The 26,484-nt window shown below is 35.3% G+C and overlaps 1 protein-coding gene across 2 annotated transcripts in view; it reads left to right on the forward strand.

Moving 5' to 3' along the window:
• The window catches only part of ASCC3 (activating signal cointegrator 1 complex subunit 3), a 270,966-nt gene that overhangs the window by 159,538 nt on the left and 84,944 nt on the right, over window positions 1-26,484 (forward strand). For both annotated transcript variants that reach the window (XM_086482448.1, XM_086482447.1), the window contains exons 14-19: window positions 7,717-7,908; window positions 8,237-8,461; window positions 17,975-18,094; window positions 22,215-22,379; window positions 23,226-23,312; window positions 25,562-25,738. In XM_086482448.1, coding sequence (XP_086338574.1) covers window positions 7,717-7,908; window positions 8,237-8,461; window positions 17,975-18,094; window positions 22,215-22,379; window positions 23,226-23,312; window positions 25,562-25,738 — 966 coding nt within the window. The remainder of the gene's footprint in view (window positions 1-7,716; window positions 7,909-8,236; window positions 8,462-17,974; window positions 18,095-22,214; window positions 22,380-23,225; window positions 23,313-25,561; window positions 25,739-26,484) is intronic.

The following is a 26,484-nucleotide window of genomic DNA, read 5'->3' on the forward strand; positions in this document are numbered from 1 at the left end:
TAGAACTGATGAATCTGTTTAATCTTCAATTTAATCTTTAAATTGAAGATTAAATGTTTACCATTAGCTCAGGTTTTTTAAACTGATTGCTATTCTTCCTCCTCCCATAGAGTCTTATTTCAATCTCTATGCACCATGTAAATTCTCCAATGAAAAAAGATGGGGCTTCTTTGATGCAACTCAGTGTACTGTAAAAATATCACACTGAAAAAGGCAAGAGATTTCCAATACCAATCCATTCTTTAACTGGTAGTCATCATTCCCTAATGTGCCAACTGGATGAAACGCTGCCTTGTGCAATAAATAGGTTATGATCTGTGGTAAGGCCAGGGCAACAGAAAAATGTGCAAGAAATTCTACCCTACACCTCCTTTCTTTGTGAATAAAAAAGAGAAGAAAAGGATAATTCGTCAGAATTTTTGTTTAAACTATTCTCTGATTAGAGCATAAAGACATAAGGAATAATGTTCTTATTTGTACAATTGCAAAGTACATTTTAAACCTGCATTATTTTGAAAAATCACAGTATTATCTATCCTATGCAAAGTATGTCAGGGAATCATTGAATTGACAGTTTTCAAATTCCCAACAATTACCACTACTCTGTAAGTGGTGTTCCAGCAATAATACATATTTTCTTTATTAGCAGAGAAATTGTAAGTTTTCGCTCTTCACTTTTGAAAGCAGACAAGTTTTTCCTTTAAAGGGAACAACTGTTACCTATCATCTAACCATATCTCAAGACTGGTAGTCATACACAATGAAAATTGTATGGCTTTGAAGAGAAGAGGCCATTATTTCACTTGAATAAAAAATATACAGCTGTGTTAGAATACGGCAGTCATAACTTGGATAGGCTGCTTGGCAATTGCTCCTAATTGTCTAAACTTCTCACTTCTCTGATTCATACAGTTTTTCTAACTGTGGTTTAAATACATTAAAAACTGAATTATTTGATACTTTACTCTGCAGTGACTCTGTGTTTTGCAAACCACAGAAACCCAGTATGTTATGCAGACCTGAAATATTTTTAAAACTTTCACTGAAGGTAGCTCTGCCCTGCGGAAAATGATGTGTGCATGTAGAGAGAATAGCTTTTAGTGCAACAACTGAAAAAATAGTCTGTGGCCTACTGACGACTAAGGACAGATAGATTCCTATTCTAAACAAGTATTTCTAAATTGCAAATTTACAAGTGACAACCCTAAAACAATAGAAACCTGCATACACACAGAGAGGAGAACGTTCAGAAGAAAAACAGTTATAATACTACAATACAGAAGATTAGTCCTGAGTTATGTGCTCCTGATGATTGCACTCGAAGAATTGTTATCTTTACAGTGATAGAGGAGATGTTTAAGCAAAGCAGTCACACTACTCTCCTTTCTTTCTCCTTCAGAGGTATTTTTAGAGCACTTTACAGAACTTACTGAGGTGATTTCAGTGAATTGATCAGATCAGTAACTCATAGGTTTAAACAATTCTAACTTTAATACAGTGAATTTAAATCTCCAGAGGGAGACAATTAGATTATTGACTCTTCCAGGAGAAATTCAAACTGATTCACATTTGTTTGCTAGAATTACCCTCTTCAAATACTGTCTTGCCAGGTACCCGCTAATTATAACCCAGTAAAAGAATAAGTGTTGGAGAGAGATATTACTTCAGGATAACTGTACAAAGTTAATAGCTAGATACATTAGAAAAGTGAAGATGTAGAGAATGAGCATGCATACTCATTAAGAGTAGTACTGTTATTGGCCAGCGTGCATCCATCCAGAAATGATCTGCTAGGTCATGCAAGTCATCTTGGTTGAGGAGAGCTCTCGGTACTCTTTGGGTCCTTTGCAAGAACCAGCTGCAGGGTGAACGGTCAGTGAAGCTAATGCTGCTGTTTGCAGGAGAGAGCAAGGGAAGTAATGTGAGTGCACAGAAGCACTACGTGAATCCAGTGTGTTGAACTGTTGGGTGTCTTTTGAAAAGTGACTGATTTATAACTTTACAGAAGATCTTCATGACGAGTTGTTTATATATGATTTAGTGTATTACTACCTGTTTAGTAAATAATAATTTTTCCATTTCTTGCTGTTTCTCAAGCAGTGTGAAAGGTAATACAAGATAAGGACCGATTATTTAGTGTATATTCATCACAGAAATGTAGTCAACTTTTAAATCCTTCAGGGAAAATTTCTTTCAAAGTTAATTCTTTCCTTCTGTAATAAAACAATAATTTAATCTTACTGCTACTGCGTAACATGCCACTTCATCCTTGTCCTAGAAACAGCTGCTGATAGCTTAATTATTATGCAGACAGTAAAACTTGAATAATACAAATAAAAGTTCTAATTCATAGAAGGAGAGTCCTCAGGTAAAATCATTGTAGCTCAAATGCATTCCTTTATTCTCCCTTTAAACTCCAATCTGTATTTCTTCATGTTCAGTTTCTTTCATAAACTGTCAGACAGTGCTTATCTTCATGGTTCAGTATTTTCTCTAGGTTTCATATATTTGCTCTAACTATGCATATTGAAGAGTCCCGTGGTTTTTTTCTGTAATGAGAAATTATTATATTTTGATTTCTTATTTAAAAAATGTTTCTCATGCTTTTATTGGCAGTAAGTTTTGATCTCTTCCATTTGAAACAGTAGTTGTGAATAACTGAATAAAACTTATGTTAAAGGTTTAACTTCTATAGATTAATTAATATGCAATATGTATGTAGTAAATTCTGAAGAGCAAAAATGGTGAATGATCATGCAGTCCTTTGATTGTTTCTTTCCATTTCTCTTGGTCCTCGGACATACTGAAGTCATGTTAGGTTTTTTTATTTAAGAAACAGGATTAAGCCGATTGATAGACTCTTCAACTTCCCTTTTTTCATTCTGCTTTTCTTAGCCGTCTTTTACTTCCTGAATGGGTGGAGACTTCTCCCATCTTACCTTGATCTCATCAATTTTGAAAAACAATCAGTATTCTTTAAGTAATCCAGCATAGCAGATTCAGCAGTATGATTAATATGAATGAGGCAGTCTTCATAGAATAGAATCATGTAATGGGTTGGGTTGGGTTGGAAGGGACTTTAGAAATCACCTAGTTCCAAACCGCCTGCCATGGGCAGGGACCCCTTCCACTAGACCAGGTTGCTTAAAGCCCCATCCAACCTGATCCTGAATGCTTCCAGAGAGGGAGCAGCCTCAGCTTCTTTGGGCAACCTGCGTCTCACCACCCTCACAGTCAAGAATTTCTTCTTAATACCTAATCCAAATCCACCATCTTTCAGTTTGAAACCATCATCCCTCATCCTATCACCACACTCCCTGATCAGGAGTCCCTCCCCACCTTTCCTGCAGGCCCCCTTTAAGCACTGGAAGGCCACTATAAGGTCTCCCCGGAGCCTTCTCTTCTCCAGGCTGAACAACCCCAACTCTCTCAGCCTGTCCTCACAGGGAAGGTGCTTCAGCCCCCTGATCATCTTCGTGGCCCTCCTCTGGACTCGCTGGAGCAGCTGTGTCTTTCTTAGGCGGGGGGCCCCAGTGCTGAATGCAATACTCCAGGTGGGGTCTCACCAGAGCACAGTAAAGGGGGAGAATCTTCTCCCTCAACCTGCTGGCCACACTTCTTTTGATGCAGACCACGATATCATTTGCTTTCTTACAGGAGCTTAAAACAATTTAGAAGGTCAACCTAAGAATTACACTTGTGGATGTATTCAGGAACGTTATGAAATAGTTATTTTGGAAATAATTGGCTTGTATTAATCACACAGTAGTGGTACTACTTAAAACTGCCCTTCATTGAAGGCTGCAGCGAAAGATACCTTTGTTTGGTTTAGGGGTCTGTGATATCTGTGGTATCTAAGCACTGACACTCATCAAGTGAAGGTAATGAGGCCTCAAAATTAAGAGCTAGTTCTTTGCAGGGTGTCAGGACAGTGCAGAGAATGAAGGATGGGAATAAATTGCTCAGAATTGCTCAAACCAGTGAACAAATATGATGGTGGATTCTGAACAAACTGCAAGTGCTGCCCTATTGTGAACTCCACAGAAAGGAAATTACAATGATTGAGTCTTACAGTCACAAGCATGAAGTTTTGCTATAGTAAGGTGATCGTGAGAAAAATACTAGAATAGCCTGTGCCATTTCTGTTACTGGCAGAAAATACATGATAGTCAAAAACTCTGTTATTAGTGGGGGAAGAAAAAAAAAAAGTTCAAAGTTGCAAACAATATCTTCAAAATGAGGAAGCAGAAGGGAAAAATAAGTAATTTACAGAACAAAAAAAAAAATCCTAGATGATTGTAGCAATTGGAGATTAAAGAAAAGACATAAATTCGTTTCACTTATGAAGAAGTTGTTGGCAGCTGTTTCTCATAATCAAGCTTTATTACTTTTTTACTTCTTTTTTAGATAAAATAAGAAAAAAATAGGTATAAGCCTATTAAAAATTTCATTCTTTGATTCACGTAGTATTGATTGTTCAGACAAAAAGCACACAGCTTACAGTCTTTGTGAATGATGATACCTTTGTGATACCGTATGCAAGAAAAGGGTAAGGAAGGGTGTTATCTTTTTTAAGTCTTTAGCTGAAATACCCTAAAGCTTGATTAAATCTTTTTTTTCTGCTATGTATGCCTTACTTTACGTTAAAATTAAGCAGAATGGTTTTTTGTGTCTAATTGTGACATTTTAAATGTGTCTTAATCATGAAATTCAAGACATTTAAAGGAGAAATATAGGTGGCAGCAAGCTAAACTAGGAATTTATTTAATATATACTCTTTTAGATGCACACACACATGTAAGCATAGGTCATAAATCTACAGCCCTCTTGAACAATAAGGGAGGGGAAAGAAAATCAATTCTAATCAGAAGACCAGTGCCGGACCTCATAATAGCAACTTCTCCATACACCTGAGGCACTTAATAACATTTCGTATAAATTTTGAGCAAAACCTTTTTGTCTGTAACAGAGCAAGATGGGAGTAGTATAACTTTTTATAGTTTTACTTCCCTTATTTAGTAGTTGTTGGTTTTGTTGTCTTTGCAACCGTCAAAATCCAGATTTAGTAGAATAACCATACAATCCAGTAGCACAAGAGCTTAGAAGGCTTGTTTGCAAATATGTTGCTGTTAAAGGATATGCTGTGTGAGCAGTCTTCCAAGCCACCACTGCGACTTATTTTTTTATTTTATTTTCTCAAGTGTAACTGTAAATTTTAGTTACTTCATTGTATTTTTAAATGGCTGATTAATCTTAAGCTTAAGTAGTTGAATTATAGTCAGACTAGCGTTTCCATATCTTAATGTGTTTTCTGTCACAAACCTTTCCCCTTCCTCCTCCTTTTTCCTATATGCACAAGTTCCTTTCTCTAAATAGATGAAATTGTAGTTCCTAAAACTGTAAACAAGTAGTTTCTTTCCATATACAGTATGAGATTTTACTCTTCTGAGTTTCCCATTAGTAATAAGCAATCAGGGTGCAGAGGAAGGTATGTAATTTTTAAATTGTGGAGATCTGAGAACAAGATTTGGCTTTTTCAGCTACAGATTGTAATATTTAAAGTGTAATCTTTTATATTGAATAATCGTGCTTTTTGAAAAGTTATTTTAATACCTGTAAAATAGACATGTGACCAATACAACAAGCTCTACTAAAAAAGTGAAATTTCTGATGCTTGTCTTATCACATAGGAAGATTTGCTTTATTTAAGACAAAAGCTAATTACATTGTTAAATGCTTACACCAAATTCTGAATGTTATCAAGGTCAATCCAAATTTCTGTGTCACATTTATTCTCAGATTTGCAGCTGAAGTGAATTTTCCACATCCCTGCCTTCTGTGAGATTTGTGGTTGATAAACTAAAAATGCAAACGTTGGTGCATTTGTGTTCTTTATGAAATATTTGTTTCCATTCACTAGCTCATAAAGAATAAGCTTCATGAACTACACTGCCACTTTCTCAATTTCTTTTTTATTCATCTTTAAGCACTACAGCAGTTAATTAAATTTGCCAAAAAATAATGTGTGGTGAAAAGCTGAGTTTGATTTCCTTTAAATGAATAGTAAATAATTACTGCTAAAGCAGGAAAGATCAGATATTGAGAAGCTGGATAATTGTGAAGCTGAGAAATATGTTTTTCCTACAATATTCTTCTTTTCATGTCATCCTTCATAATTGCATTCCCATCTCCCTATTTATTTCTGTGTTTGCAGAGATTTATTGTTCATGTTTGGCAATATGCCAGTACTGTGAACCGTATTTTGCTTTGCTTTACCCACTCTGTATCCCATACGTCAACTTTTAGCAGCTGTGTGTCAGGTACTATTAACTGTGAAGATTTAAAAATAATATTATTGGTTTTGTTGTTGTTATCATGATCATCATCTAGAATTATTTAGAATTATTTCACTATAATATACAGGGCTGAAAATACAGTGATAGTCAAAAAATATTTAACTCTCCCGTGATCTATGGAAAAATTAGAGAATCTCTGCTGACAAAGATAATAAAGAAATCTGTTTTAGGGAAAGATTAGAGTCATCATTTCCACAACCCTCCTGGTGTCATGTTCAGCAGCGATCAATTTTGAAAGGCAGTGAGTGCAGCAGTTAGGAATATGGAAGAGATGGGAGGAAAATCAGAGGTGTTTGTGGCAAATCAGGGACATTGAAACATGATCTGAGAAACCAGTAGCCGGGGGTGAAGGTAAAGAGATTCTGTACAGCATGCTTTCTGACCTTATATTTAAGCCCATATAAGCTTGGTTGAAGGTCCTTTATTCCAGTTTACAACAAGGTTACTGTGCCTTTCCTCCTGTCATCTCAATTGTAATGTAAGAGCTGTACTTTTTGTGATAGTTGAGCTTTAGCCCAAAGCCTGGTTTCTGAACAGAAAGAAAACTGTGCCAGTTGGGCTAAACCAGTATGAACTCTGGTGGTTTGGCTTTCTTCTTTAAGTGGTTGGGTTTCTTTTTTTTCCTTCCCTGTTACTTCTGGAAGACACGCTCCAAAGCAACTGGAGTTTCAGTGTTCAGTGTTTGGAAGGGAAGTGTATTAGTTTTTCATAACTTTTGAGTCAATATTCAGTTTAGGTGAAGCATGATAAAGCTAGCACCCAGAAATAAGGGAGACAGACCTCGTACGCAGTGGTAGGCTGGAGGATCAGAGGTTTTGCAGACTGAGATCCCAGCCTCCTACACATAGGGAAGGTAAAAATGAGCGGTAGATGAACAGTTTGATTCCATTCTATGAATTTATTAATCCACACTGTGCTGAGCTGATGCAATGACTAGTGGTGGGGAAGGGTATCCCCTCCTTAATTTTAAGTATACTGTGTGGCCTGCTGCCTTAAGTGTGTCCTAGTTGTCTGCATGGTCTGAAAGAGTTGCTTTTCAGGAAAAGCAATATGTTAGTTCTTCAGTTTCAGTGTTCATACTGGTTATCAGTAAATTTAGATCTCTGTTTAAGTGAAGCTATATTTTTATAAAAGGATTCTTTTAAACAATTAAGTGTATTCTGTGGAAAGTAAGAATACAAGTCAAATTAATTTATAGAAAATCTTGACATATTGGCATTGATGAAAAGTTTGGCTTTAATAGAAATTGTTTCTTTCGTTTGACTCTTAATGTTACCTTTTCTTCCTGTAATTTTTTTAGTTCAATGCTTCTTGTACTGTAATTAGAAGTGAATTTAATTTTTATGCTTGTCCATTCTAGGTACAGAGATCCAGAAATAAGCAGTTACGTGAGCTGTTTCCAGATGGATTTAGTATTCATCATGCAGGAATGCTGCGGCAAGACAGAAGTTTGGTTGAGAACTTGTTTGCCAACGGACATATCAAAGTCCTAGTTTGTACAGCTACGCTCGCCTGGGGTGTCAATCTTCCTGCTCACGCTGTTGTTATTAAGGTAAGAGCTTCCATTGCTCTGCATATGGGTATCTATCTTAAAAGAAATCTGTAAAGAGGCATAGATAGCAAGATCTTTATTGTGGGTTTTGGGCCTGGAGGGGAAATATCTGATTGACTTGAAATGTTATTTATATCTCATTAAACTGATTCTCTCCAGTGGGAGTCTGGTTTGTATAGTAAAGATTTAAATATATCAAAGATTATGAAAGGATTAGTTAAAGTACACTTCTGAAATCATGCTATATTTGCCTAATTTCAGTATTCAGCTCATCAGGATTATATTCATGTGTATTTATGTTAATTTTTATTAACTTTTCCTCAACCAGGGAACACAAATATATGCTGCAAAAAGAGGATCCTTTGTTGACCTTGGAATTTTAGATGTCATGCAGATATTTGGTCGAGCTGGTCGGCCTCAGTTTGACAAATTCGGAGAAGGCGTCATTATTACAACTCATGATAAACTCAGTCATTACCTGACTCTTCTTACTCAGCAGAATCCAATTGAAAGCCAGTTTCTTGAAAGCCTTGCAGACAACCTAAATGCAGAGGTAACCTTTGATTCATTTAGAGAAACTAGTAAACTTTAAAGGATTAGTATTATTTTAAACAAAAATGCAATATTGTCACACTTAAAATACCTAAAATGGAAATTCTGTTATTACTGGTAGTCTGTAAGTGTGTATGTTTAAGAGGAGTGAACTGTTACACATGTGAGAATGTTGGGTGTCTGTTACAAAAGGTAGTAGGTATTAAAAATAGTATGGAGGGTCAAAATACCGTTAAGATAAAACTTGTATGTAGAAACACAGGTTTTACCTTTTAACCAGAAGTGCTTTATTAGAATTTAGTAACTGCAAATTGAAAAAAAAAAAAAAAAATTAAAGCATGTCTGTCTGTATATAAACAAACTTGCTTCACATGGTTGACTGCAATATAAGAAGAATAACGTACTTGGCTTGAACTTTTCTCTTTGTTCTCTTTTAAATCGAACTGGTTCATTATAAAAAGCAAGTTTCCGGTTTGCTTCAGTTTAAATCTTAAAATGCATCTTCTCTGAACATGCTGTGGTTGTATTGAGAGTACTGACCTCTGTCATATTAAAATATAATGATTCAAAAGTTATCTATTGTATTAACCAATTGAAAATATCTATGTACACACAGACACTTTTTACAAGGAAACCTCAGAAATTTGAAGATGCTTAAATGAAAAATACTGGTTTTCAAAGGCACCAAATGTTTTTTTCAATAAAAATAAAGGAGTTCAGCTAAACTGAAATGTCCAGTGACATCTTGAAACTGATTATACCTTTGAAAAATGTGAAATGTATTTGGTCTGTTAGGAATAGTCTTGGGTTTTTGTGATGCTTGTTCTGTTTTATCTGTATAATTCTTACATATTTCTGGGGTTTTTTTACCTTTTCATTACTTTAAAATCTTTGCATTATTCAATCATAAATAATAATTTTAAAAGGAAATTCTGGAAAGGAGCAAAAATTGATATAGTGACCTTTTAAAATGTTAAGATTCATTCCTTGATTTTTACAAATGACTAGGTTTGATCATTCATGATTTTGGTTGGTCTTTTTTTCTTTTAAGGGGGTCTCACGAGTTGTTTCTTCAGTTCCTGTTAACAGGAAAAAAATCTCTGCTCAAGTACAGTCACATATCAGAAGCAGAATAAGATTCCAAGTATTTCCAGAAACGAATGTGGGGAAATGAAAATATTGACACCTGTCTGCACTCACAGCTACTCCTCTTTACCTCAAGGCTCTGGAGTGGTCTGAGTACAAGGAGGGAGAGAGAAATTGAACTCCCCCAGAACATGAGACACAAATGTGATGAAAAAGTGCCATTTGCACTTTTTCCATCCCTTTTTCTACCAACCACAATGGAGAAAGAAAAACTAAATGGAAGGCATGCTTGCAGGTGGAGCGCTCTCAACCATTTCCTTTTGACAACACTTTTATATTCCTGGAGATAGACACCTGTGAATGTTCTCTAAATGGAACTGGATGGATATTCAGCTATTTAAAATTGGATAGTAGCAATTTACACATTAGCAGTAATAATTTAAATCCTAAAGTCACTGTGAGTGTGGGGCTTACCTGTAGTTTTTGTTCAGCACCCCAAGAAGTTAGGGGAGAGAGAGATCTGGTCCTGGTATACTGTGTACCTTTTAACTAGGAAAGAATCCAGCCAGATTTCATAGAACAGCTTTGTTTTTTTTCTTGAGATACATGAGGTAGACAAGGAAAAAAAGTTGGGTATTTTTTCTGTCACAGCAAAGGATTTATTTTTCTGCTTTTTTTAATTTTAATGTTAGAAATCTAGGCCTCTCCTCTCACAGAAGGCTGTCAGGTCAGGAGAGAATTACAAAGACAATGGAATAAAAAGCACCTGTTGTGAACTGGGTCAGAGGAGATCTCTGCTATTTATATACTATGAAAAACAAATGTCATGGCTTTATGCTGCTGTTTTTTCAGGCTTGGTCTTATTGCTCCAAATTGTCTAGAAGGTGTGTAGATGTGCTGGTGTGCCCACCTCAATTATACCAGGAATCTCAAGGATTCCTTCCAGAGAGCTCCAGCAGAAAAGCTAGCTTCTATGGGGAAAATGCTTTACTGACATACCCTAAAAAATCTTGTTCATTAGCTTAGGAAAAGAAGGTTTCAGAGGAGGTGAGACAGCTCTCTACAACTAGTCGGAACTAGAAGTGAATAAGAAAAAGAAAACCAGGTAACTTTGACCAATGCCAGTAGAAGAATTAATCACCCTGCTCATAAGTGAGGTTGCCTGAAATACAAGATCTGGAACAGTCTTATAGCAGTAGTGGAGATAAAAGAAGCCCAATTTTTTTCTGTGGTGAAGATTTTGTAATAAGTGATAGTATTTGTATGGAAGATATGATTGCATACGAGCAAGAGAAGATTTGACTTGATGAACCAGGAGCTCCAGTCCTATTTCTTTCCTTTCAGCTGAGATTGCTTATTTAGGAAAGTATGAGACGTAAGCTATTAGTTTTCAATGTGTAATATTCTGCAGAGAGAGAGAGAGGTTTTAATGGGCAGCATGTTGTTCCTCTGATCTGAGCTGTAGTTCCAAAATGCACGAATTTTCCAGGAAGGCCAGAAAGCAGAGGTGATTGTTAGATGCAAGCTTAAAGGAAGGGGGGATTTGGTTTTGGTTTTGGGGCTTTTTTGAGGGGACAAGTGAATTTACATTCATTGAACTTCTTACATGGAAAAAGAAGGTTTTTTAAACTCTAAAAGTAATACTATTTCCAGTATCAAAGAAAAGATGTATTTGGTTATGGTTACACTTCAGGATTCTTCTCCCATTCCTCCTTTTCCACAGACTGCAAATTCTTAGTTTTATGTCCTAGGTATTTATCTCACAGGAAGTTTTTAGAATGGCTTAACAAAATATTTATAATGTAGCAAATGTCTGCTTGTATGTTTCTGTAGATAGTCACTTAAGGTACCAAAGTGCTGCTGACATTGACTTGGGTGCAGTTAGCACCAAAAAAACTACTGCAGGTGGAACAGACTGGTTGATTGTTAGAATACAAAACAATTTTAATTTTTCTCATGCTTGTGATTTTAACAGCAGTTTTTAAAGGCAGTAGTATCTTCCCTTTTTTCCCCCTGCATTTAATAGTAAGCACTCTACTAGCTTAAAAACTGTTCGGGGGAAAAAAAAAAAAATCACTGAATACTTGGAAAGGTAAATACCATTCTCTAGCACCAGCTGACTATGTCCAAATGGGTACTTAATGAAGAGGAAAAAAAAGTATCAAAAAGCAAGACATTCAAGGGAGAAAGGGCTCTGTGAGCTTAGAATAATGATGTCTGCAGTAATTATGAAACACTAAAAATTGTCCGAAAGACAAAAATCTGTTGCAGCAGTTTTGCATTACACTGACAACAATAAAAACAATCTTACTTATGAAGCTTTGTTTAGATTTTTGCCTAAAAAGAGAAGGATTTCTTTGTGCAGGGAATTAATGTATTTCTGCTAAGTAGTTTCTTTTCAAATGTGTACACATTACTGAAATTGTTTCCAGAAGTAGAGGAAATATCAATAGGAATTTAGTGACTTTTAAACAGTAATCACGTATCCAAGTAGTGCTCTGAAAAATATTGCTGGTAGATGCTGCAAAAATAATGTGGATACGTTGAAGGTGTAAAATTAAGTTAAACCTCCTGCCCTGTTAAAAATAGTAGAACTAAAGAAGAAAAAAAAATAGAGTAGAAAAATAATTCTGTTTTGTAGGAGGTATTCATCTGAACTTATCCAACCAAAGGTATATAGGAAGTGTGTGATGTACAGTGCAATAAAAACTACTTCTAAGTGCAGCAGTTCTACCACAGGATTTGGGATTTGGGGAAAAGTGCAGAAACCTGACAAACTAGTTTAGACAGAACTATACAGATTTTATGTAATGGTAGTGTTATCTGAAAATAACAGAATATTCATGGCTTTAAGTTGCTGAAGATTCTGTGGCTGCAGAAGAGTTACAGCAGCTGAAGGTGCACTCAATTTTGTTAATTGCTGTGATAAATGGTTGTTAGTAGAAAAGCAATGGAAAATGCTGAAAAGCAAGAGTAACAAGGGCATGAAACCACCATTTTTTTGTCATCTGCAATGTGTGATGTTGCTTATCCTTCTGTCATGACATGCAGGAAAAATTAGTGCCAGTCAAATTACATGTAATCAATACTATAAGCAGTCACAAGGAGCTATTGTGTTAGGTTTTTTGGACAGTAACAATCATTTTCTGTAATTGGAGTCAGTCTAAACTTACGTCTATGCAGACTTGATCTAAGTGGAATCCTCTGAGAAGGGTACAGGTGTTTTAGAAACTGATATGTTTATCTGGAGATGACTATTCCATAGGCTGCGGCATTCTGAAAAAAATAAATACATTTTAGAACATATGGCATCACATAGACCAGTAGATAGTCTTAGGAAGTACATTCAGTTTTGATCATCTTTTATAGACACTGTCCCTCTGGCAGTAACAGTAGCACTATAAGGAGACAAAATATGTGTTTACTGACTGATTAGTTACAGCAGTCTAGACAGTATGTTGATTACCACTGTCATCTTTGCCATAAGAAAGCATATTGTCAGCACCAGGAAATCTGCACTGATACATAATAAAACAACATATTTTAGGAGCAGAGTCTGGTTTTGTTACAAGTCGTTCAGGAAATCCAAATGATTATGCGGTAGTTGTAAAGAGAAACCAATTAAAGGCCAGAAGCACTGTTAAATTCTTAATTTATTATAGACAGATCAGTAGCTGAAAGAACTACTACTAAAATGAAGGCAGCAGTTGGAAATAGAGGAAGACGCCATGTTTCCACAAGAATATGAAGGTGCTTTTATCTAGACCAGGTCTCTTGGCAGAAATAGGTAGGTGGTAAGAATGAGGCAATGATTTGCATATTTGGGATAATACAATATGTAATCCTAGTCACACAATCACTAAGTGGAATCCAGAGCCTTCAATTTTTTACCTAGGCTTATGTGGTACAGGTGAGAAAATTTGGGCAATGATGCAAAAAAAAAATTAGGGTATTTCTAATTCCCATTCCAAAATTAAATTTCTAGAAGCAGAAAATTTTCAGAGAGAATGTGCAAAGAAATAGATCAGCTTCTGTGAAAGAAACACGCTAGCTTACCTGCATGTGTCAGGCGACAACAAAGACACATGGGAGTTTATATAACAGGGTGTCATGAAGTAATGAATGACATGGCAAAAGACTGCATCTCTCCTGAGACAAGAATCAGGAAATACTGGCTGAGATGAGTCAGTAGCAGGTTCAGAAAGCACAAAAGGATGCCAGCTGGGTGGTTAGACTATGGAACTGTTTGCTGCAGGGAGCTGTATCTAAAAGTTAGAGTAGTTGAAAAACTGTACAAAACCGGAATAAAAATCCATTAAAAGATATCAAGTGCAAATGCAATACCTTTAACTAAAGACCTTGAGATGCAGTAAGAATTTAAGAATTTGGGAGAAATCTTGCTTCTCATTGCCGCCTTCTGCCCTTCAGCACTTGCTGTTAGCTAATCTCAGAGACATGCTGGCTTTGATGTCCCAGTGCATTTGTTCTTATGAAAGCTACAGAGTGAGAAAAGCTGAAATACACCCAACTTCATTGAGTCGACACCAAAATTAAGGCTTTGAACATGTATTTCAGCACCTCAATCCACTGAGAATTCTCTCCTGCAGATTTGTTTTGAGTTTTTGGTTGGTTTCGGGGTTTTTTTCTTCTAAAAATAAGCAGAAGAGTGAATGGTCACTGCTGATCCAAATAGGCATGGAGATGCCCTTTTCTTTTTCTGCTGAAGTTGTGCCACTGAGCCTAATGGAATGTAAAAAGGAATAAAATAAACAGCTGGTTAGGGTGGTTAGTCAAGAGGAGCAAGTCCTGGGTCAGTTGACCAGCTGGCAAACAGAAAATACCTACGGCTGTATTTTCTGGAAATACAGGAAGAAAGATAAGATGCAGGGGATGTGGTTTAATTAGACCATAAACTTTAACTTAGCTGGGAACTATCATCAATAGCTCATACAATGTAGGTCACCATTCCTTTCCTAATTGTTTCCACCTGATAGAGCCCTCCCTGACATCCACAGCTGGACCCCAGCTTGTTGCTGGGACGATGCCTTTCCCCAGATAGCTTAAAACTGAGAGGATTTGCAGTGCCAGGTAGTAGGTATGCCTTCCCCAGGAGGTGTGCCTGTCTTTGCATTTATTATGATTTTGTTTTGAAGCCAGGAATGAAAAAGGTGGTGACTTGTTTAGTTTAGTTTGGACAAACCTCTTAATCTTTTTTTTTGCCTTGAAAGAGTGGGCAACTATTGTAGTTCTCAGAAGAGATGCAGAATTCCTTCAAAGCCCTTCTGAAAAAATTGCTCAGGAGCTGGGTGACTGAACAGCTCATCTGGGTATGGGGCAAAGCACAGGCTGGAGGGAACTGAAGTTTTCTTCCTGGGTGTCCAGGGCCCCAGGGCCTGACCTGACCTGCATAAGACCAGCAACCTCATCCATTTTCTCCTCACCTTCTTCTGCTAGGTCCAGATGATATACAAGTTATTTGGAGTTAACAGATAATGACAACTCTGATGTAGTTCAGTTGTACTTATAGATAGTCCTTTGGCCACGTGTGACTGGAGGAGATTCTGTCCCACTTGGGACAATTCTAGTAGCACCAAGAAATCATTTCAAAAGCCATACAGGAATAAGACCATAATTACCTCAGATGCTGAAATGATAATTCAAATGGTTTCCAAAGCAAAGAGAAAATTGGTTATTAGGTTGTTAGAAAGATTCCTTGCTCTCTTACCTTAACAACAAATATTTGATTCATATATAGAAATTTTTCATCTGTGTAATCTGACTCAATGATGCAGCTATAATAGCAGTTAAACATTCTTGTATAAAAAATACAGTAAATTATGTGATTTTATATTATGTTACACATACAGTATATATTTTCAGTAATATTTTTGCGCCCTTTTCTAAACTATATAGAAATATCAGAGAGAAAAACTTCATTTTTTAAAAACTATCCCCAAAAAGCTGTGCTACTTAAATCTGTTTACACTTACTTGAAAATCAAAAACTCCTCCTGAAATACTGTTCAACTTGATAAAGTCTGTGGGATAGCATTTGTAAAAAAAATTATTAGTGAAAACACAGACTACTAAGAATATCACTCAGTGATGGTAACATCAGCCATTTAACAATTAGTTGAAAATTTGTGATGCTGATTTTTTTCATTGAAAAGAGCACGAAGAGTTGGATTAAGGCAGTACTCAAGTTTTCATTTTGTGAGTGCAACACAATTATTTGTATTTGAACAATTTTTTAAAAATGTGCTTTGTGATGACTGGTGCAATCAGACAGTACAATGTCAACATAGTAAGTATTTCTACTCATTGATTATTCCATCTGTAATAAAATACCTAAATCATGGTTGGGAAAACACTGGAACATATAGAATATTTTATTATTTTATTGTAATAAATACCACTTTGTCTATTTATTGATTTTTATGAATACTACACATCCTAGTTCTTAACAGAAGTCCTCTCCTAATTTTTAAAATCATCTATTTCATAATTACTCTTAAGTGTTTGTGTTAATAAAATAACTTCCATCACTCATACTGTTTTGACAAAAGTACTTTTCAAACAATCCATAAGAACTTTACTTGAACACTAGATGGCAGCAAATATTTAGAAGTTGCCTTTTTTTGTATCTGCATACTATTCAGTGAATATTCATTGAAGCTGGGGGAGGAAGGACAGCGTAGTATTAGATTTCAGTACCATATCTGAAGCCCGACTGTCTTTCATAATCACTTTTTTTTCCCTTCAGTTTTACTTTAAACTTATGAAAATAATTAATTTTTAAGTAATACAGTCAGATACTGGAACAAATGGGACAAAAAAAATGTGGTTTGGTTTTTTTTCTTTTAGTTGTCAGACTTTACTGTCCTTGGTAATGAGAATTTTGTGTTTTCGTGATTGTGAAAGTGGTTGTTTGGGGGAAAATGTTACTATTGGACTATGTTGTTATGATATTTCAAGTTGAGTACTAAAAGATACTTGAATCACGGAAAGAAACCGAACACTGAAATTAACCTGCGTTGCAAATTGAGTAATAGTAACCTGTGGGCTGTGTTAGATGTTTTTTCTTTAGCAGTCTATGAAGAACTGAATGCTTTTGTAGCTACTTCAGTGCATTACGTAGCTATATACTTTGAAAAATGACACAATGGGGCTTCCCCCGACCTCCTTATACTGTTTAAGAACAAAATATCACTTGAAAAATATGTGAGACAAAACTTGGGGTTACTCCATGCTATTAGTCATTGATATCAACAATGTTTTACTGGTTTTAAGTTATTTTAACTCAAGGCAGATTTGGTTTGCGTTATTATTTTTGGCTACATATTTATGTTATTTCAAAAAGAATATCTACATTATTAAGTTTTAGGTGCTTAGATCTGAACATGCATATGAAATCACTTACAGTTATATAGGGTTTTTTTAATTTTTGCCAAGTCATGTGGAATGCTTATATGAAATACAAACACCAATAAAACAAAAATAACTTTAAAAATGTAGTAACGGATCACAAGAATTTGGTTTTAAACAACGAGCAACAACCAAAAAATGTTTGTTCATGGGACATGCAGTAAATATTAAATTCTCCTGGTAAAGAATCAGGTTAACTAGAATTAAGCGTTAAAATGCTTCTCATGAATGTAACCAATACAAAATAGAGCTGAAGTTATCTAGTAAAAATGTGTGTGTGGTAGATAATTTGATGAGAAAACTACTGAATTAGTAAAAAAAAAAGTTCTGATATGTCTGATTTAGCCCCGTAAAATAATTAAATATTTTTTATAGATATATGCATATTACCAATTCAATTTTATTATGTTTTGATATAACAAAAATGTAGCAGGTACCTGTATGCTTGACTTGCCCAGTTACAAAAGGAGAAAAGTGTTTGTTAAACCTGTGTTTAAATAGGTTGTCAAGTATGACATTCTCGGTATCATTTTGGTTTAGGACTTGAACCAGAAAGTGATTTTACATTGGTATGAAAAATTAATCTTTTAAATGTAGATATATTTTTTTTTGAAAGGTGCTTTTCTTCAAATTACCCTGAGCACATTCGCTGAAGAATTGTTTTGGTTTGTTTGTCTTTTTTTGTTTGGTTGGTTTTGTAACGAGCTTGCTTAGTATTGTCTTATAATTGTAAAAAGCAATATGGTGCAGGAAAAATCATGTGAGTCGCTGTAATTGTACTATTATGTCACAGAACATACCATGTTATAAGATGTTCATAAGAAGAAGATGTGTAAATGGTTCAAGTTATTGTCCTATGATTATTTTTCAATAATTTAAGTTGGAAACATACTGACACTTTCTTTAATCTAGTGCTAATGCTCTGAATTCCATATGTATTCAGCCAAATACTTATATTCAGCTGTAACACATATATTTAATTTTGTCTCTTTTCCTATTTCCAGATTGCTCTTGGAACAGTAACTAATGTGGAAGAAGCAGTAAAGTGGATAAGTTACACTTACCTTTATGTACGGATGAGAGCAAATCCATTAGTATATGGCATCAGTCACAAAGCTTATCAGGTATAAAAGGCATTTTAAAAAAATCTGTAACCTGTTCTGGGTCTCTAATCCTTCCCTGATGTAGGGATAAATATTTGCTATTTCTACTTATCCTGACATCAGCAATTCTTTTAAAGTGCTTAGGAAAAGGAAGATGTTTTCTGTAGCAGAGTATTTTTAACACTAAATTAAGAGGCCCCTTCTGTTCACATGAAAATACATCTTTAACTGGTCAAGTTATGCTCCAAAGGACATTTATTCTTATCAGACAGTTGCTGTAACTTAGCCTATTGTCACTGTTTCAGTTTTGTAAGCTAGATATAGATGATAAAATAAAGCATTCTTGAGTTGCATGCTTTCCTCTCAGCCATCACCAGCTTTTGTTTTAGAATGTTTCATCCCATGACATTTTATAAATTATAAAATAATATTTTAATTGGGTTATTTTTCCTTTCTTATAATTTAGTAATTATAAGATATTTTATTCATTTGTTTTGAGGGTTTTTTTTGTTGATTTTTACAAGTGTTCCATGCATATAAATCAGAGCACAGTTACAGAAGTTTTTCTTCAAGTTTTTTTCATTATCTGTAATTTTTAGGAAGTTTCATAGTTCACAGATTATCTAAATTTCTTACTTTTTTCTGTACAGCTGTTTATAAGCATTTAATGTTAACATAGTCTGGACACAGGTAATTGAGGCTAATGCTGCTGAAACTGTCACGAGTAACTGCAGTTTATTTCACATGTTCTGAATTTGTTTTGTGACTTCATAATTTGTCATGATATTGTGAGCAGCACTTGTTTTGGTCATTGTAACATGGGGATATATTTCAGGTCATATTTTTTGATAGCTTTTCTGTCTGATAGTGGAAGCTGCAGTGGAGGTAGGTAGGCTATTGTTTAAGCAAGCTTCTGCAGACACCTTTAGACCTCTGGTCAGCTCAAATCTGTTTTCTATAAAAAGCCTTACAGTACATTACCATATGTTAATTTAACAGTATATAACACAAATCACAAAGTAATAGATAAATTAAAAGTAAAAATTGCTTTGCTAGTGAGAAGAATGTTGTTGTTCAATTCCTATAAATTCTTTTTAGTTTTCATCAAGTACTTTTGACCAGTGTTATTAACAAATTTTACATTAAAAGATGTGCAACCATGGTGGTAATAACTGATGGAAAAAAAAGTAGTAAAACACTAACAGAAATACTTCTTATAAATTTAAAGACTAATAAAGAGGAGTTCCTCCCCCTCCCCTTGCTTTTGTGTTTTTATTCAGCTGCTGAGAAAGTGGAGATTGCCAGCACTTGTCTTTTCCTGCCACTGACCTTCTTTCTACTCCTCCTGGTTTGATGTGCTAATAATACACATTCCTATTTTTGTGTTAAGGCAATAACAAATTGTACCAATTTGAAGTGTTATCCATTCACATAGGAGCAAAACCAGTGCCAGTCCCCTTATTTTCTAGATAAACCAGTTTTAAACTTTAAAGCTACTGTGTTACAGACAGTATATGGATGGTATAGTGCCAGATGCAGGCATAACCACAGATTTGCTCACTTACGCCGTTTTAGTCCTTCTGTTCTGGTTATAGGTATCCAATTTTCATAATTGGTATCTTATTATTTCTTGGTAATATTGCAGCCTGCCAATTTCTATCTCACGTTTTGGATGACAGTCAACATTACCCCTTCAGAATCCATATATCTGCATAACCATCGTGGGTCACACTCCCCAGCTGTTCGGTGGGGCTGAGAAGATGCAAACTCATTCTCCTTTCCCTTTCCACAGGCACTCACCACATCCAGTAATTACTTTAGGGCACAAAAGGTCCAGCCTGTCCGCATAAAAGTAGTGTGTTGCACTGCATAGGGAGACCAGAGCAAGCATGCACCTGCCGTGCATCAACATGTTCTGCACGCCATGTGTTGCCTCTGGGATATTACTGCTCCCCACCTAGCCTGTTTCTGGGCTATGCCCAGAGGTAGGCTACTCCAGGCCCACTGCTTTGATTTGTGACTTTTCAAGTTGTTTGCCAGAAGCACCAGTAATATCTTTTACTGAGTTGGGAAAATGGCCAAAATTTATGATGAGCAGCAAGAAGAAAGAAAAAGTAGAAGGAAAAAGTGGAGCAAATGTGAGTGTAGTATTAGTGAGCCTGTGATATGAATTAGGCATTTTCTCATCCTTTTGGGGTTCCAAAGGAAAGGTGGCTGTTTTGTCTGTTTTCTCCTCTCTTTGGTTCCACTCTTTTGTGTTCCAACAGTTAAGCAAAGGTTTTTATATGTTCAAGTTTAGAACATCTATAAAAGTTAGAGGACCTTAACCCCAAGACTTCTCTCAGCTAAAGAAAACAATGTTAATAATAATGTACTTTATCATGCATTCTCAAATTTCCATGTGTATACTCCAGACCTACTCAGTTTCTTGCTGTGGACCTGCCAAGGCTGGTTTTTAAGAATATGTCTTAAAGCTGTTCTAGGCTGGATCTTTTACTCTGAGATTTCTATTTGTGCAAATTCAACAAGAACGGTGCTAACCGTGGATTCTCTAGACTAGAATATTGTTTCACAGCCTTTTCAAGTTGGTGACCCTTTCTTTAAAGTTAAAACCTTTGTATTTGTAAAATAATGTTAGTCTACTGTTACAGCTTTAGCTTTTTTTTACATGTAAGGCAAAAGATTGGCAGGTAATTTGGACTGCCAAAGGAATAGGAAGTGTTTTGATATTTTTTTAATTCTTTTTCCCCTCTTTAGTTTTAAGAAATGTTAAACATCTGGCATCCTGATCACTTTTTCTTTTTTGTCCACCTCTGCTCTGAAATCTGACCTCAATGCATGACTTACTATTGAGAAAAGCACTCTAGACCTTTGCCATCTTAGGTTTTGACTTAAAACTAAGGCAAGCCATAACTAAGGAAAAACAGCTTCAGAGTAACTGGCAAAGACAGGAAATACTAGGAACTAGTCTTGCAGCTGCTTTGTGGAGATCGCTGTGTTTGTCTGCAGCTTCACTGAACATGAGATGAAGCACTTCAGCACAAAGATGAAACTGAATCCTGGCCCAGGGAAAAACAGAGCAAACCAAGGCACAGCAGTTCTTAAAGCCTGCTCCTTTTTTGCAGTCTTGGTCATATATCTCTGGTGCAGATTTACCAAGAGGTCTGGTATGACTTACTCTGTATGAAATTTGAACTATAGAAGCCCTGAAATAAGAATGCTGCCTGTGAACTAGAGCAAAGTTTCAGTCTTTTCAAATTTGGTGACTAATCATTGCTTGTGTAATTAAAGCCATCTCTCAGGTGCACATATACCAGAGGGTTAACATGCTTATGAATCCTTTTTCACTCATCCCTGTCAATCTGGGTATCCCAGGTGCACAATGTGGACACACACGATTATACAGCAGTCCCACTCAGATGGGAGTTTTGACCAGCCTTATATGTACTAACGAAATAATGTGCATGATTACTTGAATAAAACATCCAAGTTCCTGAACTTTGATATGAATAGAAGTGGTGTTGGGCACAGCAAACTCCCTGTGTGCTTTTAACATATTCATATGGTACATCTATAACTCAGTAATTAGCATATCCCAGCTGACATTCCCAAAGCTTTTGGGGATGTTAGAGGTTTTTTGCTAGTAAACATTTGAGCCCTCTAATTTGAAGCTTATTCTGTTTGAAATACAATTAAAGCCATCCTCATGTCAGACATACAGGCAAGGTATATCTTCAGCCGTTTTCATAAATAGAAGATACCTTAAGTTGTTTTGTTTTTGCGAAGGGATACAGTGATGATAATTTCATGAAGATTACGTCATCATTAAAACTTTCAAAAACTTCAATATAAATTTGTTTCATAATCATGCTACTGTTTCATAAGTAATATTAGTCTACACTGTATTCATAGTCTTGACACATTGTAAAAGAAATCTTATTCTGATTATTTTGTCCTGTACACACAGTTTTGGTCAATAATGTCAATGTCACTGTTAGTAGTGAGATCTCAGGAAAATCTTGACTTAATAACTGTACCTTCCTTTATTTGATTTCTGGCTTTGTGTGACTCAGTTATCTCGATAGAATTATTTATTTAACACTTTTTTTTTATTTTCTACAAATGTGTGTGTTTTGTCTAGATGGATCCAGGTCTAGAAAAACACAGACAGCAATTGGTAATTGAAGTCGGCAGAAAACTGGACAAAGCCCGCATGATTCGCTTTGAAGAACGAACTGGCTTTTTTTCTTCAACAGATTTAGGCAGAACTGCAAGCCACTACTATATTAAATACAATACTATAGAGGTAAAATACAATGTTCTATTTCTGGGCTTTTTTTCTTCTTTTTGAACCTATACCTGAAATAGTTGTAAGATATTACAGAATATGTAGCTGATTTGTTCAATGTATTTTCATCATATTTACCGAAGTGGTGAGAGAGAAAATAGAGAAGAAAGAAACTAAGTATAAAGCAATACTGAAACATTAGACTTGGTGTGAAGTGAGATTTGAGATTTCTGTAGTCTCTGCCTTCTTTTAGGTGAATTACAAGAATCATTTTGATATCAACAGTGTGTGCAACCATTGTGCGATAGCACGTTCAAGTATAGAATCTGATAACAGAGAAGTTTTTTCTGCATGAAAATCCTATCACGTTGCCAACCTTAAACAACTTTTGGCACTATAATCCGATTGTGTTGTAAACGTGTAAAGGAGATGCATTTATACAAAACTTTGTAGTATTGGAAGCTTGATTTGATGTACACATGTATCTTAAACCTTTCTTTTGTAGGAAGTGTCTTGAACAAAAGCTGAAGAATCAGTATTAATTATTTTTAACTGTTTACTGTCAGTATGTATAATTAGTCTCACACATTTATTCATTCAAATATGTCCTAGACTTTTTTTGAAATAGCTGTAGATTGCATGTCTCGATTTTTGGGGTGCCCAGGTTTCGAGGGACCATTTTTCTGAAAGTGCTGAGAAGTCATTCTGGAAATAGTTCCTGTTTAAATTGCATCACTCGAGTCTTCTGATAACTAACTTACATTTTAGCCTTACGTGCCTTTTAAAATCTTGGTTAATGTTTCTTTCTTTGTGCTATATGTATATTTTTATTTTCAGTGTTAAATCAATTCTTTTTTTTTATAGACTTTCAATGAATTGTTCGATGCTCATAAAACAGAAGGCGATATTCTTGCTATAGTGTCAAAAGCTGAAGAATTTGAACAAATAAAGGTATTGTGTCCTTTCGTACAAAGAATATGTCTTAGAACTAGACAGTTCTCTAGTACTCACTCCATAAATAGTATCTACAGACGCAGCTTTTGTTAAATATTAAGCACCATTGTAAGAAGTTTTCAAAGTAGGCATAATTGCCAATAACTATATATACTCTTACTCAAATGTATATGTAGTTCAGCTTCAACTATAGTGCACATTTAATAACTAGTTATGGATCTTTTGAGAATTCATTTTAAATGCTTTTAAGAACTTTTCAGCTCCTTAGCTATTAACAGATGAAGATAAGTATCCATTGACATGGTGCACCCAGGGATGAGATAGTTTTTCTGTTTGAAGTTTAAACCATTACTAGGTGCCTCCCTGAACAATTTGCTTTATCAGAAATGAGGCAGGACTCACTAAAATTAACTTTGTGATATACTTCATGCAGGAAAAAATATTAGATTAGCAGAATGATGAATTCTGGTAAATCATTTTCAAATTTGAAATTTAGAGAGTTGCTGTAACAGAGTTGGTTGTACAGGCTAGAAGATTACTGTACTATCACACTCAGTTCAATTCCAGCCTCCCTTTTTGCCTGGTGTGCAGATAGGACACAAGAAAATACATTGCAAGCTGGCATGAGCTTGTTTGCCCATGCTTCCATCTCATAGAGGTGCGAGCCAGACTCCACAGGGTTTATTAGCTTGGGCTCGTTGCCATTTTACCACAATTATACAACTTTCAGATCAGAGTTGGCTCTCATTCACCTGGCTCTGCAAACTGACAGTGTGAATCCCTCACCATCTACATATTTACGTATTTGCACACATTGTCTGAGTATTACCATCTCTTTATCTAATGGAGAAATCCTATTTTGCTGTAATCTCTTCTATTATAGAAGATAATAAGCAGTGAGGTTTCACAGTGATACATGCAACGTTTTCCAAGCTTGAAGGGGTTTTTTATGATAGTAATATTGCTTTGCTAGGTCTAAATTTAGCATAATTGAATATTTAAAAAGAAAGCATATGGAAAAGATGATGTGATATGTTTCTGTATTTGTAATAAAATTAGTAGTGATACTTCTTGACTGAAGCATAGTTTTTCTAGTTTGCTTTCTCATGTTTGTATGGTATGCTATCAGTGCGCCATCATTTCCAGATTTTTGTGATTTGTTTGCTGTGCAGCTCCAAATGTTAAAACCAGTAACTGATTTTCACAAGAATAACTCAGGAATTACCCCTCTGTGTGATACAAATTGTGACTTCTGTTAATATGAATCATGTCTCCATAAATGCCTTTAAAAAAATCTCTATTTCGAGATAGGTAAGTCACCAGTAGCTGAAATACAGATCTGAATTTTACCTTTACTGTGCTATGCAAGAGCAGAAAAAGTTATCAGAAACACTGTTGTAAGCAGAGCATTATATTCACCTGACACTGGAGTCATCTGTGATAGTTGTGTCCTTTATCTTTTTCTTTCCAGTACGACCAGTGGCTGGATAGTTGAGGATTTTAACCCAGTTGTCTTAGGGTCTTTTGTATGTCAGGTAGTCAGGTCCAAATGAAAATTACTTTCAGCTGGATCCCTGCAGGGACCAAACATTTACCCTCTTTAAATAAGTTTTAAACTAACAGCCTATCAGTAAATCAAAGAATATGTAGATTTATGCTGGTTTTGCCATGTAAGGGTCATCAGTTAGAATGTGAAATACTATGCATTATTCAAACCATAGACATGAATTTTTCTTTACTCATATTAAGACTTAATCTTATTAACAGTGAAAATTTTAATATCATGAATCATAGTACTTCACAGTTTTGAGTTAAAAATGTATTATGCCGCATGCCAACTGTGTAACTATAATGAGTACATTTAATGTTAATTCAAGATTGCCCTAATCCAGATGGACAGAGGTTTTACTCTGGTCAAATAAAAAATGAAATCTCATCAGATGAAGGATGGTAGGGTCAGAAGATTCAATTTTTGTGGCATATCAAATTTTGGTATGTCAATGGCAACCCTAATAGATAGTGATGAATAATAAATGTAATTGTGTCACTATTAAGATAGTTTCAATTATGGTCTATCAACTACATTGTGGAAGATGTGGGTTTGCGGCTGTTTTCTTTTTTTTTTTCTGAAAACAAGAGACTCCGTTTAAGAATAATGTAACTATGTTATAAGGAATATTTGATTTCATCATAACAATTTCTATCAAATTACTCCAGCCTCTTCATAATGTATAATTTTGTTTTAGGTAAGAGAAGAAGAAATAGAAGAGCTGGATACCTTACTGAATGATTTCTGTGAACTTCCTGCTCCAGGAGGTGTGGAAAATAATTATGGAAAAATTAATATCCTGCTTCAAACATATATTAGCAGAGGGGAGATGGACAGCTTCTCCCTTATTTCAGATTCTGCATATGTTGCACAGGTAAAGATAGTATTTTTTATATATCTGTTGCTGTCTTCTGCTATTTTCATTCTGCCAAATGTTTGCGATTATGTAAGTAGGCCTTGATCTGCAACGTTTTTGTACGTTTTTATGCAAATTGATTTGAAAATCAGAGCCTTGTGTGAGTGTGCATGTGTGGCGTAATATTTAACTAGAAAAGATTTGCAAAAGCCTACCTTGGGAAACTATTGCATTTTTTGTTAGTTATGAATGTCCTTTTTGTTTGTATTACCCCTGTAGTCTTACTGTATTTGGTAATTCTAACTGTGCACAGAAATGTTATTCTTAACTCACTGCCTATTCTTTAGATCTGGAAGACTGTTGCACTCTATTTCTATGTTCTGTGTACTTTTATACTTCATTCTGCAAAACATAATTTGTGTTTTATTCACATACCTTGGTTTACACAAGAAAAATGTGCTATTACAATTTTGATGTTAGATGTAATCATGGAAATTTGTATATCTATCTATGTATTTGTCAGCTTGATTTGACACCTGAATGGTTGACAGTTATACAGCATGTTTAGTTATTAGAATATTAAGAGAACTGCAAGTCTGTGACACAGAACTACTTGCTTACACAACTCGAGCCGGTCTTAGAAAGGAGTGTTGCTTGAAGGTTTAGAATTCTGCATCCTGAAGAACTCAAAGTGACAAAATTTTCATAGACAATCCAAGACGTGCAATGATAACGAATGTATAAAATAGATTATAAGGTTTTAC

The sequence above is a fragment of the Leptosomus discolor genome, chromosome 2 (assembly GCF_034619465.1).
Source record: "Leptosomus discolor isolate bLepDis1 chromosome 2, bLepDis1.hap2, whole genome shotgun sequence".
In the NCBI taxonomy this organism is placed as follows: domain Eukaryota; kingdom Metazoa; phylum Chordata; class Aves; order Leptosomiformes; family Leptosomidae; genus Leptosomus; species Leptosomus discolor.